At 32.1% G+C, this 19,996-nt stretch overlaps 2 protein-coding genes across 8 annotated transcripts in view; one reads left to right on the forward strand and one right to left on the reverse strand.

Moving 5' to 3' along the window:
• The window catches only part of LOC114326616 (hemicentin-2-like), a 1,177,760-nt gene extending 1,176,991 nt beyond the window's left edge, over positions 1 to 769 (reverse strand). For all 5 annotated transcript variants that reach the window (XM_050647788.1, XM_050647791.1, XM_050647781.1 and 2 more), the window contains exon 1: positions 613 to 769. The gene's annotated coding sequence lies outside the window, so the exon portion shown is untranslated. The remainder of the gene's footprint in view (positions 1 to 612) is intronic.
• Positions 770 to 1,035: 266 nt separating this feature from the next.
• LOC114334420 (retinol dehydrogenase 11) lies at positions 1,036 to 15,206 on the forward strand. 3 transcript variants are annotated; one of them, XM_028284457.2, is made up of 5 exons: positions 1,037 to 1,224; positions 1,411 to 1,594; positions 13,816 to 14,145; positions 14,362 to 14,648; positions 14,711 to 15,206. In XM_028284457.2, exons 2-5 carry the CDS (start codon positions 1,438 to 1,440, stop codon positions 14,906 to 14,908), a joined length of 972 nt encoding a protein of 323 aa, XP_028140258.2. In that variant the 5' UTR covers positions 1,037 to 1,224; positions 1,411 to 1,437; the 3' UTR covers positions 14,909 to 15,206. The 3 variants fall into 3 exon arrangements, with proteins under 3 accessions (XP_050503737.1, XP_028140258.2, XP_028140259.2); XM_028284458.2 differs by having other exon boundaries at positions 1,460 to 1,594; XM_050647780.1 differs by lacking the exon at positions 1,411 to 1,594 and having other exon boundaries at positions 1,036 to 1,224.
• Positions 15,207 to 19,996: the final 4,790 nt, after the last annotated feature.

Raw genomic sequence — 19,996 nt, forward strand, 5'->3', positions numbered from 1 at the left:
TGTATTTCAGTTTTTCGATCCGATGTTTATTTCGCGAAATATTTGACCGTCCTGCTAGTTTTGGGACACCCTGTATATTTGGAGTAAATTATGTACTGTATAAATTATTATTAATATGGAAAAAATTATTATAGAAAATATCATTCACATGAATAATTATTTACCTACATATACAAATGAAATATACTGCATTATAAAGATTCAAATTTAAATTATTAATATGATAATGTGCGAAACTAACAGTCGTAAAATAACAGAGAATAGAAGAAATATGTATATGCAATATTACCTCACAAAGATTCATCTCAAAATAATTAAATCGATGATATTATTTATTTTATAATTTGTACCACAGATGTTCACCGTCTGTCATTTAATTAAACGCAAAATGAAACCAGAATATCCTAACAAAATGATACATCTATCTAATTACATTATTCATACATACATAATTAACGCAAATAAATAAAAATATATTCTTCTGGTAGCTACACGCATATTTAATCAGTGTTTATTTAAATGTCACAGTTTAAAAAAATAGAATGGAATCTGGGCAGTTCCAAATATGTTAGCAAAATGGATTTCTGCAAAAAAATATATAAAAACACTTACCGCATTCAAAAATTCACCACATCACACACAGTTTATTTTGTCTAGTCCGAAACATTTACCCACAAAACTGACAACACTATTTGCGATTTTATTGCAAATAAATTATAAAAATTTACCCTTGGCATTGCCAAACGTCAATTTGCGTGACAAATACAACCCCTAATCAGGCCAATCATGGTACTGCTTATTACCACAACAGACAGAGGCCTGCGGAAAGAAAAGTTAGTTTCACGCGAACGCAGTAATGACGTCATAGAATATTATTACTGTTATTTTGTTTATAACTAATCTATTACATGATTTTAAAAATGTAATAATTATTATTGCTGACTAATTTTTGATTTGTAATTATTTGTACAACCAATTTCGTATAAATGCTAACATTTATTAGTCATTTATAAAAGCAACTGAAAAACAGAAGAAGAATAGAACGAGATGCTAAAAACAGTAAAAAGAGAAGGAGGGAAAATACGATATTTAAATGGAATATAATTTTTTTTCACTAATTTTAGATTAGAAATAAGTCGTAGATAAAGTAAAGTAAACACGTAATTAAAATCATAGATGAGTATCAAATTTAGCTACGAGTATAGAAAATAATTATGACCATAGGTAAACAGAAACAATTCAAATATATTTTTGGTGCTGCAATTTTTTTGTTTATTCCTTTTGTAGTTAACGGTTAACGTGACATACATATCAATTATTTCATTACAAGATCCTTGTATAATTGCGAACTGAATAATAATTTCTAGTGTTTTAAATTCATATAAATCTTCTAGTAATTTCATTTAATAGTTTGAGGTGGTGTTAGTAAGCTCAAGAATGATTGCAGAAATTTTGTTAGGTACAGCATTAACAGCTTCCATAGCCGCCCTTTCATTGGTTAGCTTCAAATTATACATAAAATTAACCACTGGAATTTGCCAAAGTCAAGTGTGCCTTGCTGGAAAAACTGCCATTGTGACAGGAGCTAACACAGGTGAGTGGGTATGCTTATGCTTGTGCCTATTTATGTAAGTAGGTACTCTTCAAAATACCAGTAGTGGCATTAAAAAATCCACCATGCATAGCTTCTTCTTTAAGTCCCGTCTCCCAATCAGAGGTTGGAATATCATCATAACTGTAACTGTTTTCAATTATGACACTCTCATTTGTCCCGTACTCCTTCCTTATCTTATTATCAATCTTAGCATTCCATATCGCTGTCCCCTGATTACATCTGTCAGATATTGTAACTTTCTTATTTTTATTGCGTTTATTATTTCGTATTCTGTGCCCATTTCTGGCAATACTGCAGTGTTCATTTTCTTCTGTGTCCATGCTATTCTAAGCATCCTTCTGTAACACCACATTTCAAATGACTATATATCGTCGCCTCAAAGCAACAGTATACAACATATCATACAACATATCATACAACAAAGCAACATATCCTACTGTTGCACGAGTGCACCGTATATTCGTATATACCATACACATCGCATCGGTCCCATATGACTTAACTGGTTGATCGGTGCACTAGTGCAACAGTAGGATATGTACATATCCTACCGTTGCTTTGAGGCGACGATATTATTTATATGTTAATTCTTGATTAATCACAAAAGACTGGCAAAGTAACCTTTTAGTTCCAATATACAAAAAGGGAGAACATACCAACTGCGAAAATTATAGAGCAATATGTTTAGCATCGGTATGTTTTAAAATATACACGAAAATAGTAGAGAAGAGGCTAAGACAAGAGGTAGAAAAAGAACTGGGAGAAGAACAAGCAGCGTTTAGACCAGAAAGACAGACAAACGATAACATTTACATCATTAGAAATATAATAGAAAGAAGTATTGACTCGGTGGGCAGCCCCGATATATAGCATTCATAGATCTAAGGGCAGCATTCGACTCTATAGAAAGAAAAATTATATGGAAATGCTTGCAGAACATAAAAGTACCAATTACACTAATAAAAATAATTGAAAGTATATATAGAGTAGTAAAAGGATGTGTACAGATAGCAGGAGAAAGATCTGAAGAATTCAATTGGGAAAGAGGTATCAAACAAGGAGACAGTCTTAGTCTGCTACTATTCATAATAGTCATGAATGGATTGACTAGAAATGCTGGAGAAAGAACGAACCAAATACAGACAACAATAGGATACCAAAGATTATATATAGAATATAGCTCAACAGGTCTTAAAGGTCCATGGCTTGGAATTTCTCCACGGTTTTTCTCCATTTGCTCCTGTCCATGGCCGCAGTTCTCCAATTTGATATCCCGATTGTTTGCAGGTCTTCCTTACATGCTTCTAGCCACTTTTTCCTGGGTCGTCCTCTTCTCCTCTTTCCTTCCCCTCTCAGCAGCGAGTCCTTTGCCCACCTTCCGTCAGCCATTCTCGCAAGATGACCTAACCAACTTAGTTTCTTTGTTCTGACCATCTGGCTTATTTCTGGTTTCCGGTACAGCTCACTGATCTCTGCATTTGTTCGTCTCCTCCAAACGTCTTCATCGTTTTTTACTCCCCCGAATATCTTCCTTAGGACATACCAAAGATTACAGCCAATAAAAATAGAAGATAGCAGATAGCAAAATTATAGCAGATTCCGTGACAAAAATGCAAAAACTTTTAACATATGGACAGAAGAAATAGAGAAGTATAATTACCAATGATGGGAAAATAGACCTCGAAATAACAAACAGAACTAAAAAATCAAACAAACTGTACTACGCACTAGCGACAGTTCTGAGGAAAAAAGAATTGTTCCACGAAACAAAAATTAAAATATATAATACGATTGTGATACTGACGATACTGTATACGAGCGAAAATTGGACTTTACAGAAAAAGCATAATAGGAGGATAAATGCAATTGAGAAGAGACATCTACAAGCTAGAGCCAGAAAGACCAAATGGGATAGAATAAGAAATTAATAAAATAATAAAGAGACAATTAAACTGGTGTGGACATTTAATGAGAATGAAACCTAGTAGACTAACAAGGAAAATTCACGAAACAAGGAATATTACAAAAAAGAAAAAAGGCAGACCGAGGAAAAAATACGAGATACAAAAAACGCTAGAAGAAATGAAACTAATAGCACAAGACAGAAAATAATGGAAGTGATGGGTGAATATGTAGCTAAACTAAACCCAAATCCGACACCTGAAAGGGTATAAGGAAGGGGAGAAAGAAAAAAAGATGTTCTTGCTTCAATGTCTATTGAAGTTCATATTGCAGTATCGAGAACATGTAGCATCTCAAAGCTCTTACTCTCAATAATTCTAATCTAAGGTTTTTGTTGCAGAGAATTGTTTTTATTTTTACAAACGCATTTCTTGCTATTTCTATCCTAGCTTTATTTCTGTTGTTTGATCATTATTGTCTGAAATCCAGGTTCCTAGGTATTTGTATTTATGAACCCTTTCTATCCATACATTTCTCAAATGTTTGCTTGTTTGTATATTTGTTTGCTTAGTTATTATTATGTATTTTGTCTTTTTGAAGTTATACTTCTTTACACGCGATATGAGGGTGAATTTTTATATGTTAAAACCTACGATCCCGGCGCATGCGCATTATAACTTTGTTCTGATTGGATGTTCAAATGACATGTCAAAAATTATCCAATATGGCAGCTGTAGCGCAGCTGTGGTTTGGACGGTTGACGGTTTGGTTATGTATGGTTGTTGCGTTTTAAAATTTGTGGGAAGAGAAACAACAAAGGTTAGTTAATAGTTATACTGCCTTTTTAAATAGTTTTCATATTATATTTTTGAAGTTATACTTCAAAATGTTTTAATTTATATATGTATCAGTCCAGAAAAGGTGTGGAAAGAATATATTAGTGTTTTTAAATATATTTTTCTACAAACGTGTTAAAAATGCAATTTTTAGGACTCCATAGGAGCGTTAAAAATGCTACTTTAAGGCACTAGTGCTTTAAAAAATTTAAGTCACTGCAGTTAAAAGTGAATTGTCAAATTGTGAAACGTCAAAATATTTATATTTCATTTATTAACATTAATATTAATAATACAACTTGCGCAATTTGAAAAAGGTGGTTTAAAAGGTTTTTTATTATAATTTTGTGTCTTTGGATTTGTCTTCCTTGGGCGTAAAATAATAAAACATCTATTTTTATATTTCACTTGTCACCGTGATGTATAATGTATATCTGAAAGGTAAGTAGCATGCGGCTTGATGGCCTTGTTGGTAGAGCATTGGAACAGAGATCAAAAAATCGCGAGATTGCGGGTTCAAATCCCGGACGATTCATACTTTTTTCTTTTTTTTTTTAATATTTGGCATGTTTTGGTTCATTTTTGGTAATTATTGTTAATTTTTTGTATTGTAACTATTGTAGGGATATTTATTTCGTTGAAATTATATTATAATAGAAGTATAACTTCTTACGTGCGTACAAAGTACACACACATTATTTTTTTTTAGACAAAATACCCCCCAAAAAATCCCGGATAAAAAAATGCCCAAGAAATATTAGCTGCCGAATAGTTATCCAAAAATTTTCCCGAAATTTTAACTAATTTCGAATTCCAATACCATGCTGACAACTTTAAATTTTACATGACAAAAGAGTGTGAGTTTTTTCAAAAATCGTGGAAGATATGGGTAATGAGCTAAGGCCCCGTTTTCATGTGAGGCGCTTAACGCGCGTTTTAGGTCATTAAGGCACGTGTTGGCATGTGAACGGTCTCAAGTAAAATGTATGTATGCAGTGTTGCCGCGACCTATTTTGTTAACGTACTGAAATTTCTCGGTAAAATGTACTGAATTTATCAAAAGTGTACTGAAAGGCGGGAATTTCAAATTAAAAATAAGTTTTAGTTTTATTAAATCATTTATTACATTGTAATGAATAAAATAGTCAAGGTGTCTAACAAAAATAAAGTACCTACAATAATATAAAAAAAATAAACAGTAATACCCGCTCTACACAAACAATAAAATTGGGTGCGTTCACCAGACCAGTGCGCTACGTCAGCGCTCTGAAACTGTTTAAGATTTTTCGGGTGAACGTCATGTCAATTTAGGCTAAACTTCAACGTGTTGAAGGAAGCGGTCGCCATTTTATTGAACGTAGTATTTTTATCGCTTCAATATTGAACGTGTTTAAGAAATATATTGTAATGGCGCGATTATTTGAAAATATTTATTTTACAATGGTTTTAATTATAAAGTAATTGAAACCTAGGAGATACATAATTGTATATGCTCACGAAATTGTAAATCTGTGTATTAAGGAACAATATTTTCAAAATAATTCATATTTACGTGATAATTATTATTTATTTATGGTGGGCATCCAATGGTTCTGCTCTGCCAAGTCCAGCACAGCCAGCAGCACCAAAAATTATTTCTTGTTCATTTCATTATCAAACATCAATAAAGGTAGTATATTATCCATTTTTGAATTAAATTTGTTTAAGATACGTCCAATTTATCGTTGAACGATAAGTATAATAAATCAACAAAAACAACGAATCTCGTTTTAGGTTAGGTTCATACATAGAACTTAGAACAGGTGGGAACACAAAAAAAACCAACTATGAAAGTGTCAAACGGAAAAATACCATTCACCAGACTAAACGTAGTTTTAAAGCGCTGCAACATAGCTGTTTAGTTGAAACTTAAACCGATTATTTCTGGTGAACGCAGCCAATTGATGAAGAAAATTGACCAACTTGTTCAAGGTCACGGTAAAATCACAGAGCACTTTGGGTGATCTGTGGATAAAATTGGATGTCAAATTGTGTTTCCTACAACAAACCATAAATTTTGTACACGTCAAATTTGTCCTTGAAGAAGTTGGTCAATTTCTTCATCAATTTATTGTTGGTGTAAAGCGTATAATATATTCAACCTGAAGTAAACTGTTTCCTCGTTTATTTCCCAGGCACTCTTACCAATGACAAAATTACTAACTGTTGCACTGACAATATCCTAAATAATTATCTATATTTTGATAAAATAATTGATAAAATTTATACTTACTTATCCATTTTGTGATAATAACAAAGATGTGTTTAAATTTCTTCACTAAAATGCACAGCACTCATAAAACTTTTAGGAGTTTTAAAATCGAAAATGCAATAATGCAAATGACAAATGACGCTAACTGTCGCTAGATCAGTGTTGCCAGCTCAAATTAATAAAAGTTTCTAGATTTCACTGACAAAAATCACTAAAATTTCACTATATTCAAAAAAAATAAATTTCTATGGCTTTCTATTTCAATATAATCTTAACTTAACAAAGCTAACTTACAAAAATCATATTTTGTATTAAAATTAGAGTTTTTTGCAAAAGGTAGTACTGACGTACTGAATTTACTGAAAGTGTACTGAATTCAGTACAATTGTACCGAAACGGCAACGCTGTATGTATGTAGTTGTAATCGCGCGGTATCAAAATGCGCGTTAAGCGCCTGTCATGATAACGGGGCCTTAGCTCATTCCCCATATTTTCCACAATTTTTGAAAAAACTCACACTTTTTGTCATGTATAAACAAATAAAGTTAACAAAAATATAACACAAATAAAGTTTTCAGCATGGAATTGGAATTCGAAATTTGTTAAAATTTCAGGAAAACTTTTAGAGAACTATTCGACTGCAAATATTTCTTGGGGATATTTTGTCCAAAAATATTTGTGGGGATTATTTGTCCAGGATTTTTTGTCCAGGGATAATTTGTGGGGATTTTTTGTCCGGGATTATTTGTCCTAGCTTCAGAATTTCGGTTAAAAATAACATTGTTTTGTGCATATTTCTTGATCAAATTACATAGTATCAAAACTAACATGGTGGCAGTGGCAAAAATCTGAGAGCTATGTCACCATTTTGTAGACTATTGAGGGTGAGTTGGGGCATTGTCAAGATTTTTTGATCTGAAGAAGGATTTTACACTTGGGACAAATTCATTTTCGAACCATTCTGAAAACACAGACATCCATAAGCTTTTTTGGATTCAAAGTAATATTGACGATATTGACAAATTAACATTGAATTGTTTCCATTTAGCGATAAAAATTTACTTTGTATTGAAACTGTCAGCAGTTTAATTTAAAGATGTTTCGGTTGATGGAGGTTTTATTGTATGCATATCTCTGCATTTATCATTTACATTCTATTCTATCGTATACCTACAGTATTTTTTAAAGGTTTTGTTATATTCCTTCACTATCTCATCTATTATTACATTTATTAAAAGTACTGGGTTTAAACTTCCTCCTTGTCTAACTTCTTGCATTGTTTCAAATGGTTGCGATAACATATTTTGTGTTTTGTATTTATTGTTTTTATATAGATACTTTTAGTTGCTTCTATCAGGTTTTCGCTTGCTTGTTTCTTTTTCAGGCTCTCATATAATTTTCCTTTAGATTGAATCAAATACTTTTTCCATATGTATAAAACTTATGTATATTTCTTTAAAGCTTTCTCTATTACCGGTTGCATAGTGAATATGTGGTCTTGTATATTATGTTCTTTTCTGAATCCTCTTTGTACACATCCTCTAGATCAGCGGTGCTCAAAGGGTCGATCGCGATCGACCGGTCGATCGCCAAAGTTTTTGAAGTCGATCGCGATTCACGGAAAAAATCAAAAGGGAAAACGTATTATATCTGCTTCTAAAAAAGTCCGGTTGTACCGTCCAACGGTTACTAGACGTATCGAAGTCATGTGTAAAGATTTTGAAGCCAAATTAAAAGTGATATCAAAAAATATATTATACCCTCCTAGAAGAAGAGTTTGAATGGAACAGGTGGTCACGTTTATTTGTCCCATGAAAATACCGTAGTCAGAGTATATAGAGGTTCCACAGTAAAATCACTCCTCTGTCGGCGCTTTGATCTCAAGAAGTAATACCGGCAGTACGCAATTGGTAATTCACCAGTGGTGGATGCGGGTTTTCCCTGTTAAAATCCGTACGTTTCTATGCGAGTAGCAATGCGAGAGTGGGGCAAAAGCGACTGCCAACATTGCGCGGTCGCCATGCGCGAGTACAGATTTTACTTCCAATTTTTCGGAGAGTGGTTCTACTGTCCCTCTTTATACTGTGCCGTAGTCATTGTCAGGCCACATGCACCTACTCAGTTGGTGCACAAAATTCTATGCTAAAACGTTACAGGGCAGTACCCTTCCATAAGGTCTATATTCGTTGGTGATATCATGAAGTATATATACTTTTCTTTGAAATTTGACGAGTCAACCGATATACTTAATACCACCCAGTTGTGTACCTATTTTCATTCGGATGGTATTTTCTGATATGTCTGCTAAAGAAGAATTGTTAACAATGCTGCCTCTGAAAGAAAAAACTCGTGGAGAAGATAACAAGGTTTTTTTAATTTTGTAAAACAATACGAGCTACCGATTTACAAACTGGTGTGTATTACAACAAATGGTGCACCATCCATGACTGGCGTTTGGATTTGTTAAATTATGTTGAGCTAACAATGACTATCTATCTTTCTTTTTTCATTTCATTGAATCATTCACCAGCAGGTTTTGTGTTTCAAATTTTTAAATATGGACCTATGGGCTCTTGGAGCGACGTCTTTTTAAAGCGCTATTGGAAGCTAGTAACTCTGCGGAACACACAGATTTACTTCTGCACACAGATGTATAGTTGAACCGTGGAAAAATGTTAGATAGGTTCCAGGAGTTACTTCCCAAAATAATTTCTTTTCTAGAAGAACGAGGGGACGATGCTTATTTACTTCAACACGAAAAATGGCTCACTAATTTGGCTTTTGTATCAGATTTAGCAAATTATTTGAACCTTTTTAATTTGGAACTACAGGATAAAGATAAAACCATTATCGATATGATGAGCGCAGTACATTCTTCTGTCAACAAGCAAATTGAAATTATTGATTAATCAAATGAACAGAAAGGATTTAAACACCTTTTCATCGTTGAAAAAAAGTAGTGTAACCACTCTTTTGAATTCTGTTTATTAGGAGATGGAGCTGCAAGCCGTTCATAGTGAGTTTGAAAGACGCTTCGCTGATTTTAAAAATCTGACAATGTAACATTCATGTCTAATCCATCTTCTTGTGAGGAGATGTAAAAAATTACTGTACTGTACTAATGTAAAGTGAAATGTCCATTTCTTTCTATATGAAGATTATTTCCGTCCAAAATGAAGTAGTGAAAATAATTTCGGATTTACACCTTAAATCCAGAGCGGCCGATACGAAATTTTGGTCTTTCATATCGTCTGACAAATATCCGTCTTTGAGGCAAGTAGCTCTGCAGCTCACAGTATTCTTTGGATCAACGTAATTGTGTGTCTGCATTTTCCCCAATGAAGGTAGTGACATCAAAGTATCGTAATCGGCTAACTGACGAACATCTCTCATTATGCTTGCGTTTGGCCCTCGCTAATTACGTACCATATATGAAAAACTTGTGGATGATATGCAGTGCCATGCATTAACATCCAAATAAAATTAAGATGAAAAGCATGACTTTAATTACAAATCTCTGTAGTTACAACTGTTTATCAAATGTAAATTTGCAATAAAGTTTTTTAATTTCAAAATTGTTTTTTTTTACCAGCAATCGATCGCTGGCCGCTTGCAGTTTATGTGGTAGATCCCACGCAGTATAAGTCTGAGCACCACTGCTCTAGATGTTGTATTTATATCCTTGATTTTTCTTTCTATTATTATTTCATATTTTATAGTTTTGCTATTCTGTATAATTAGGATATGCCTCTATAGTTATGACAGTGTCTTGTGTTTCCCTTCTTGTGCACTGGTACAATTATTACATTTGACCATTTTCCAGGCAATATTCTTCCATATTAGATTTATGTGTACAATAATCTTTTCTTTGCCTCTCTTTTCAACATCTCTGGACTAACTTCGTGGCTCCCAGGAGCTTTCCCAGTAGTATTTATTTTTCCTATTGCTTCCTCTAGGGGGTCAATCCATGCCAAGTGGTCCAATATAAATTAAGTTGGTTGCTTGACTATTTTTAATATTTTTTATTTTTCTACCTCTTAAACTTTAGTCCATAGAGAGTACAGAATTCTAGTTATTTTATTTTTAAAAAATTTAGTTTGCCGATGACGGCCATTTTTGTTAAAGCGTATCGATCATATTCACGGAAAACATGGCTTCGTTCTTTAGCCAACATTTTCACTGAGGTTGTCCTAGAACAATAAATCAAAAACCAAACGTTTTAGAAAAGTATGCTCTAAAAAAATTGCATATAGCATTATTTATTCAAACTACCCTTAAGGCCTTAAATGAACCGCAAAGTTTGAAGAGGTAAACTGATAAAATCATAAAATTGATAAAATGAGGTAAACTGATAAAATGATAAAATTCCATTTTCAGCATTTTTTTAACATCATAAGGCAAGCCGATGATGGTTTGTAATTTTTTTCTGCAAAAGACATACGTACATACTTTAAATAAAAAAGTTTGAGCTTTAAGACTTGAGTAAATTTTTTCAAAAAAAAATCTCAAAAACGTAATTTTTTGAAAAATTTCAAAGTTTGACCCCGTATATCTCTGATGAGCACGGATGAAAAATTTTTAAATTTGACTGAATGTTAGCCCCTAGCAAGTAGAATAAGGAGTAAAAATTTGGAGTTGCAGACTTACGTCATATAGCAGTTACAGGCCTGAAAAAATGGTCAAAATTTGAGCGTTTGCGGGCAGGGTAATTAAAATTCAAATAAACTGTCTAATGAAATAAAAATTAATCTATTTTCACCAGATTTCACAATGAATACGAATTTATACAGGTTGGGCCAAAGAAAAGAGTTCACCTTGATATTTGGCAGTTATTGAATTTTAAGGGAATGCCGAAACAGGTCGATTTTTATTTTCAAAAAACAATTTTTTATATATATTTCATACGTCTCCATGACGTGTCATCGTCAGTGACGTCATCCACCTGGGCGTGATGACGTAATCGATTGTTTTAATGGTAATAGGGGTCGTATGTTATCTCATTTGAAAGAGTGTTCAATTCTCTGTTCAGTAGTATAAACAATAATATAATTATTTATACAGGGTGGCCAAAAAATAATTTTTGAATTAAATTAATTGACACAAAAAGTAGAATGTATGTGATTTATTTAACTCAGAATACATTTTATTGCTGTCATAAAATAGAAAAAAAAATATTATTTGGCAAATAAACATTACTTTTCGCTTAAATTAAATGTTCAAACTGTCAAGAGGTAAGTGGGAGGCTGTTTGTGATTTAATTTAAGCGAAAAGAAATGTTTATTTATGAAATAAACATTTTTTGAAGATATTCTGCTTTAGCGGTGAATCGATTGAGGGTAAAATTTGATTGATCCGCGCGCATGCGCACACCGACAGTATGGTATTAGTTGTTATACGGGCTCTGATTGGGTGTTGAAATTTTGAAATGATCTGTCAATAATTGTTCAATATAGAGGTTATCGGTAAACAAAAATATTGTATAATATTAGTTTTTATTGATGTGTGGACAGAAATAAAATCAAATTTGTAATTATAGTGACTTTTTAAATAGTTTTGAAAAGCCGCAGGTACGTAATTCTAAATGTTTCAGTTGGAAATACCTAATAGTTTCAATACTTATCTATTTGGAAAATGTAAACAAAATAATGTAGTTACCTATTAGTAGGCAATGCTTTAATTTACATAATCTGATTACGAACAAACTTTCTACAAATCTTCATCTCATATATCGTTTTCTTACTCTATATTTTGTTGTATTTTATTTCGACAAAAATCAAACTAATAATTTTATTAAATTCATATACACTTATGGTGTAAACGTTTAGTTTGTGTATATTCCCACATGACGTATACGAGAGTTTGGTGCAGTTTGAAATGGCGTCAACTTTCGTACGGCACGGTTGACGTGAAGTGGGTTCAAGCCCCAAGCAAGTTATTATTTTTTTATTTTTTTTTATAGATTTTATGATTGTAAGTATATTATTATATAATTTTTGAAGATATTCTTCTTTTTTGAAAGTGGTAGATAAGAAAGTTAGTTTGATTTTTAAATAAAATAAGTACAAATAACCTTTTAAGTATATTTACTTCGTTTAAATTAACTATTATATAATAGAAGAATATCTCCTTACGTGCGTACAAAGTACACACACATTCTTTTTTCTATTTTCTGACAGCTGTACAATGTATTTTTAGTTGCTACAAGACCCCTATTCCCATTTAAAAAAATCATCGATTACGTCATCACGCTCTGATGGATGACGTCACGTAGTATGAAATATATCCCAAAAAGTTGCAATATAATAAAAATAAAGATGGACCTATTTCGACATTTCCTTGAATTCTAATAGGTAACTATTGCCAAATATCGAGGTGGACTCTTTTCTTTGGCCCACCCTGTATAAATTTATATTCATTGTGAAATCTGGTGAAAATAGATTAATTTTTATTTCATTAGACAGTTTATTTGAATTTTAATTACCCTGCCCGCAAACGCTCAAATTTTGACCATTTTGATTTTTGACCATTTTTTCAGGCCTATATGACGTAAGTCTGCAACTTCAAATTTTTACTCCTTATTCTACTTACTAGGGGCTAACATTCGGCCAAATTTTAAATTTTTTCATCCGTGTCCATCAGAGATATAAGGGATCAAACTTTGAGATTTTTCAAAAAATTACGTTTTTGAGATTTTTTTTGAAAAAATTTACTCAAGTCTCAAAGCTCAGACTTTTTTTATTTAAAGTATGTACGTATGTCTTTTCCAAAAAAAAATTACAAACCATATTATCAAAAATGCTGAAAATGGAATGAAATATTCAAACTTTTGAGGTTCATTTAAGGCCTTAAGGGTAGTTTGAAATTAAATAATGCTATAGGCTGTTTTTTAGAGCATACTTTTCTAAAAGTTTGGTTTTTGATTTATTGTTCTAGAACAAACCTAAGAAAAAATATTGGCTAAAGAGCGAAGCCATGTTTTCCGTGAAAATGATCGACACGCTTTAACAAAAATGGCCGTCATCGGCAAACTAAATTTTTTAAAAATAAAATGAATGCAATTGTGTACTCTCTATAGACTGAAGTTTAAAAGGTAGAATAATAAAAAATATTAAAAATAGCCAAGCAACCACCTTTGGACCACTTGGCTTGGATTGACCCCTAGTTCTTCGTCCTGTATACCTATATTTATAAATAAGCTTAATTTTTTGTAGGAATTGGTTATGAAACAGCTTTAGACTTCGCAAAAAGAGGTGCCAAGGTAATTTTGGCCTGTAGAGATGAAGTCAAAGCAAAAGAAGCTGTTGATACGATTATCACTGAGACCCACAATAAGAATGTCGTTTATAGACTAGTTGATTTAACAAGTTTTAATTCAGTCCGAAGGTTTGCCAATGATATAAATAGTAATGAAGACAGGCTGGACATCTTAGTAAACAATGCAGGAGCTGGAAGGTTGGGAAATAAAGAGACTGAAGATGGCATCTCGATTATTATGCAGACCAACTATTTTTCACACTTTTTACTCAGTTATTTGTTAATAGGTGAGTATTTTATATTCAAATTTTGTTTTAAGAGGTCTATGGGTAATAATTGACATTTCAAGCATAAAAATGTTTACGAAAAAGCAAAACTAAAGTTTTTTCAATTTTTTTTTTTTTTTTGTTTTTGACAGATACTAAGTAATACCTCTAATATAGTTTCTTTTCAGCCAGGCAATTGTATGTTATTTATATAATAAAATCACTTTTTATTTTAAGATCTAATGAAGAAACACCCAAGCAGAATTGTTAACGTATCTGCCATTGGGGCCAAAGTAGGGCACATAGATTTTCGTAAACTGACATCTTTTACAACAGAAGCTAACCAGTACATTACGTCAAAACTGTGCCAAGTATTGTTTACCATGGAGCTGGCTTCTAGGCTTCAAGGAACCAACATAACAGCTTATTCGTTACACCCTGGGGTTATAAAGACAGAGATTTTTAGGAATATTACACCTTTGATTAGGTGGTTTATCCTGTTTTTCATTGATACATTCTTTAAGGTAAAAAAATGAGTAAAATACATATTAATATTGTTCTTAATTTTTTTCTTTTATTTTTGTAGACTGCTTCAGAAGGTGCACAAACCCAGATATACTGTGCTGTAGCAAACGGGCTAGAAAAGCACAATGGTCAGCACTTTCATGATTGCAAAATGGTGTCCAGGTACAAGAGTGCCACCGAGCCAGGCTTGTCCAAGAAACTGTGGGAAGAAAGTGAAAGAATATGTAAAGTACAGGGAATAGACACAGACAAAATTTAGAAATCATCAAATTCGTAAATCGATTGGCTGAATTGTGAATCTGTTGGTTTGTCTGTAAGAAGTACAAAAATTGTTTGAAGTAGTTGAAAACATTTGTTTCTATTAAAAATATCATAGTACCTATATTGTACGTTACGATTGTATACAAGCTATTTTTATGAAAAGGTTTTAATTCTTCTAAATACCTAGGATGTACCAACCTAGAGTATGTTAAGTGATATTGTAATATTTTCATTTTATAAATGTAGAAATGCGTTGCCATTTTTAATTGTATAATAAATATAATTGAAGTTTAAAATTTTAGTTTTGCTGCTATGATTGTGTAGTGTACAGGGTTATTCACTATATTTTGACCCCTCTGTAAACTGCTTTACTTACAGAATTAGAAAAAAATGTAAAATACAAAAGTTATTCGATTTTTAAATTATGATTTTTTGACATATATATATATCATAATAGTGACGTCATCAATCTGGGCGTGATGACGTAATCGACTATTTTTTTAAATGAGAATACTTTTATTTCTGTTTTCTAACAGCAGTAGAAATTTTGAATTAAATAAATTACATACATTTTTCTTTTTGTGTCAATTAATTTAATTAAATTTTTTAAATTAAATTATACACCCTGTTTAAATAATTATCCTAATGTTTATATTACTGAATAGAGAATTCAATAACCTTTTGAATGAGGTATCACACGACCCCTATTCTCATTAAAAAAAATACTCGATTACGTCATCACGCCCAAATGGATGATGTCACTAGTACCATATATATGGCAAAAAATCATAATTTAAAAATCGAATAATCGAAGCGAGATTGCGGCCAACATACAAGTGAGAGGTCCTAGAGAGAGAGACAGAGCATGCCCGGGAAAATTTGCTACAACTACCACCAGAGTTGCCAGATGTGATTTTATAAATCCCCACTTAGAAACTGAAATTCCCTCAAATTGAAGCTCAAACCCCTTAAATTTAAATTTTTGCCGCATTTTAATAAATTATTAGTCAAATGTAGAGAACAGTAAACCAAAATTATACTACTTATCAACAGAAGGCCCTGGAAATAATTTATAGGTCCTATCGTCTTCGATTATGAGAGTATAATATACAGTTCTATGTATATACGCAAATTTAATTTACCATGAACCCTTAAAATCTCTCATAATTGCCCCCCCCCCCAACCATTTCTGCTTAGAAAAAAGACTCTAGACGCTTTCAAATTACTCCAAAATTATGGGAAAATACCCCAAGCTAGCAACGCTGACTTCCACTATCAATTTTTTTTTGTTTACAAAAGATGGTGATTATCTTCTATCCTTTCCTGACTATACTCTCTCATCCTGGCCGCATTAAATTCACTTCTTGCCCATTCCATCCGTACTGACAGTTTGTTGGTACATATACATTTGAATAAGTAGGTGATAGGATACAGCATGGAACACATTTAAACATGTTAAGGGCCAGGCTCAATAATATTAGAGATCTGCTTATCATAGAAAACTTAAGGAAGACTAACTGACAAATGTTACATTCAATGAGACATCAGAGAGGAATGTATGTTATTCAATAGCTACTGAGATATAATTTTCAAACCAGAATTGCAAGATAAAGAGTTGAGAGTGAAAATGAATGGTGAAGAGATTATTACTATTATATATGCTTAAGTCAGTATATCAGTATGCAGAGCCTTCAAGTTGGATTGCGTAAACATGAATGAAAGAGAAGTAGGTCTAAGAATATATGCCCTTACATCTTAGTCATCTAATCATTGTCTGATCAGAGACATACGCATCTGAAAGAGACACAACATGGATTAGACATACTTTAACTCAAAAAGAATACATTAAAACAGGAGGAATTGATGGATTCGACCGTTACTTGATGAAAGTTCATTTTATCTAACAATAAAACACTGAAAACGTTTGTTTTCTATACTTCCACAAAATTTATTACAACTAGGTGACTACAGCTGTTTCGGCGGAGTGCCTTTCTCAAGTGATATAGTTTACAATGTGTTTGCCTTTTTAAGTCTTTAACTGTAGAGGTTGAGAAGTGGGGAGCTGTTTGTCTCGAGTTGGTCATTCAGAATTGAATTATATCTGTATTTTTCAGTTTATTAATTTCCATAGATTCTAAAAAAGATAGCTTAAGGCCTTTATTTTGGATATGCAGAATTTGAAACTCTTCATTGAAAGAATGATTATGATCTAGAAGGTGAAGTGCGTATGTAGAAGTGTCTGTTTTTCTATTGTTGAAAGCCCTTTTGTGTTCTGCTATCCGTTTGTCAAAAGTTCTGCCAGTTTGACCGATGTACGTTTTCGGACAGTCACCACAAGTTAGTTTGTACACACCACTCTGTAGTTGCTTTCTCTTTCGGCTTTTATTGTTCTTAATATATTTGCTTAAGTTGTTGTTAGTTCTGAAAGCTGGTGTTATTCCTTTTTTTATGTATCTGGCTATGTTTGTTGTTATCTTGCCAGTATATGTGAGAGAGCAGAAGGTACTGGGTTCTTTCTGTGGTGGTGGATACACTAATTTCAGGGCTTTCTTATGGAGTTTTTGGTTTAAAATTTTGTTAACTGTTTATTCGTTATAGCCGTTGTTTACTGCTATTTGTTTAATGATGTTTAGTTCTATCTCGAAGTTATTTTTTGTCATGGGAATTTCTGTCAGTCTATGTATCATGCCATGGTAGGCTGATAATTTGTGTTGTGTTTAGCTCCCCACTCCTCAACCTCTTCAGTTAAAGACTTAAAAAGGCAAACACATTGTAAAGTATGTATATCACTTGAGAAAGGCACTCTGCCGAAACAGCTGTAGTCACATAGTTGCAATAAATTTTGTGGAAGTATAGAAAACAAACGTTTTCAGTGTTTTATTGTTAGATAAAACAGGAGGAGCTGAAACAAGAATATGTGACCCTAAAATCAGAAATGTGTCATGTAACTTTAAAATTAGTGTCTAAATCATATTTAACTATACTGAAGTTCACACTAAGATGGCAGTGTTACAGAGATACACCTGTGCTTTCTATATGGCAGAAATAACTACAATGTTGTCAAAGTTTTTAATCAGGGATGGCAGGCTTAATCCAACATGATTAAAACCATGGTTTAAATCAACTGGTTTTTTAAGAAAAAAAACCTGGTTTTTTTATTGAACCTCCAAACTGGTGATTTTATTTAAAGTTTTTTATACAGCTACCGCAAATGAAGAAAATCAAGATAAATAAATTCTATTTTTTACTTTCGAACTTGGCTATTTTGAATATATTTTGATACGTTTGAAGATGTTTTTTGTTATTTTAATTTTTTGTGTAAATAAATGTAAATAAAAATAAAAGTTGTCTTAATCATTTTTGTCATTGTTTATTACTATTACTTTATAAAATAATTTATTGATTTTTATAGTATTTAGACTTATGATACTTTGTATCAAATAAACCTGGTAATTTTGGTTTTTTTGAGAAAACCTTGGTTTTTGCCTACCCTCCCAGGCAACCAAATGACGTCATATAACGTTGAGGAAACGTCAGTTTTTGGTTGAATATAACACATGTTTGAACATTACGTCATATAGACGTCTTTTCTAGGTGATTTTAAATACGTAAGATTATTGACGTTAAAATTACGTTTAAAACACGTTTTACTTTCAGACAGCCTAAGTCTGACGTCACAAAATTGGGAGGAGCTTGCTTGTTTGTATTGACTCCAAACAATTTCGTTTAGGTATTTAGGTATGTTCATAAGAAATTTCTCATTTATTGTTTATGCGGTTTGTGTCTTGTGTGATAAAGTAAGACTTATCATTTAGATACTTAGTTGAAGAAACGTGTTAATTAATAGACTTTTATGCGTTTTTGCTCAGTGAGTTAGTTTAATACAGTAATTCTTCTTGGCAACTATTTGAGGTTATGTTTATTTGTTTTTAATTAAGCGTTAAATGAAGATATTAAGACAGCGTTAAATTAAGATATTAAGTATGCTGGATAATTTGTTAATAAATTATTTATTAGTTTCATATATGATGTTTCAGTTTTGACACAGTAAGTAGGTATATATAACTAGTGAAAATTCTATAGATAATTTGAGGGCTGGTACAATCATGCAGAATCAATGTCGCTTCTAGCGCACAAGCCATCTTAATTAAACAAGTGGTAGTATATCTTCAACACATGGGACGTAGGCCTATAGGTTTCATGTTACCTATTTTTTATTTATACTATTTTGAAACATCTGAAAGAGGTCACTTTTTGAAAGTATTAAAGACGTGATTTTACCGAGGTATAAAGATCGTCATCTTTTTGACATTTAAAATCGTCACAATCTCGACGTGAAAAAAATGTAGATACGATTACGTTTTAAAATCGTCACAATTATGACGTCAAATCGATGAGACAAATACACGTGATTTTCAACGTCAGTACTACGTCATAGAAACACGTCAATTGGTCATTTTTATGACGTGTTATCTACGTTATAAAAACGTCGTTTGGCTGCCTGGGCTGTTTTTAATCATACGTTATGGGCCGACTCCTATAAAAGAATTATAATTTGGGAAATATTTATGAATGTAAAATGGAAAAAATACTACAATTTTGTGAGTTTGGCCCTGCTTATTTTAAAAAAAGTAGCAAAATGCCTGTATACTGGGTCTATTGAATAAAAAGAAGTATTTGCTTTTACTTACAAGTATTTAAGTAAGTACTTAATAGTGGGTCTATTGAATAAAAAGAAGTATTTGCTTAATAGTAATTGAATAAAGTCATTTCTTTAATGCTTTATTTAATTGCTATTAAGTAAATACTTAAATACTTTAAGTAAAAGCAAATACTTCTTTTTATTCAATAGACCCAATAATTGAATAAAGTCATTTCTTTAATGCTTTATTTAATTACTATGAAGTAATTACTTAAATACTTGTAAGTAAAAGCAAATACTTCTTTTTATTCAATAGACCCATTGCCATCTGAATGTGACTTCCACAATAGACATAAATCAATATTGGTGTACAGAGCAACAAATCAAAGATTATAAAAGTAAACTGAACACCTAAAAAGCATTAACAATAAATGTAAAATGACA

This window comes from Diabrotica virgifera, chromosome 3 (assembly GCF_917563875.1).
Source record: "Diabrotica virgifera virgifera chromosome 3, PGI_DIABVI_V3a".
In the NCBI taxonomy this organism is placed as follows: Eukaryota; Metazoa; Arthropoda; class Insecta; order Coleoptera; family Chrysomelidae; genus Diabrotica; species Diabrotica virgifera.

Bases quoted from the DNA above. Each gene is read 5' to 3' on its own strand.
- LOC114334420 (XM_028284457.2), top strand. From the start codon at position 1,438: ATGATTGCAGAAATTTTGTTAGGTACAGCATTAACAGCTTCCATAGCC. The intron at 14,146-14,361 runs GTGAGTATTTTA...TTTTATTTTAAG, and splicing joins ACTCAGTTATTTGTTAATAG to ATCTAATGAAGAAACACCCA. The intron at 14,649-14,710 runs GTAAAAAAATGA...TTATTTTTGTAG, and splicing joins TCATTGATACATTCTTTAAG to ACTGCTTCAGAAGGTGCACA.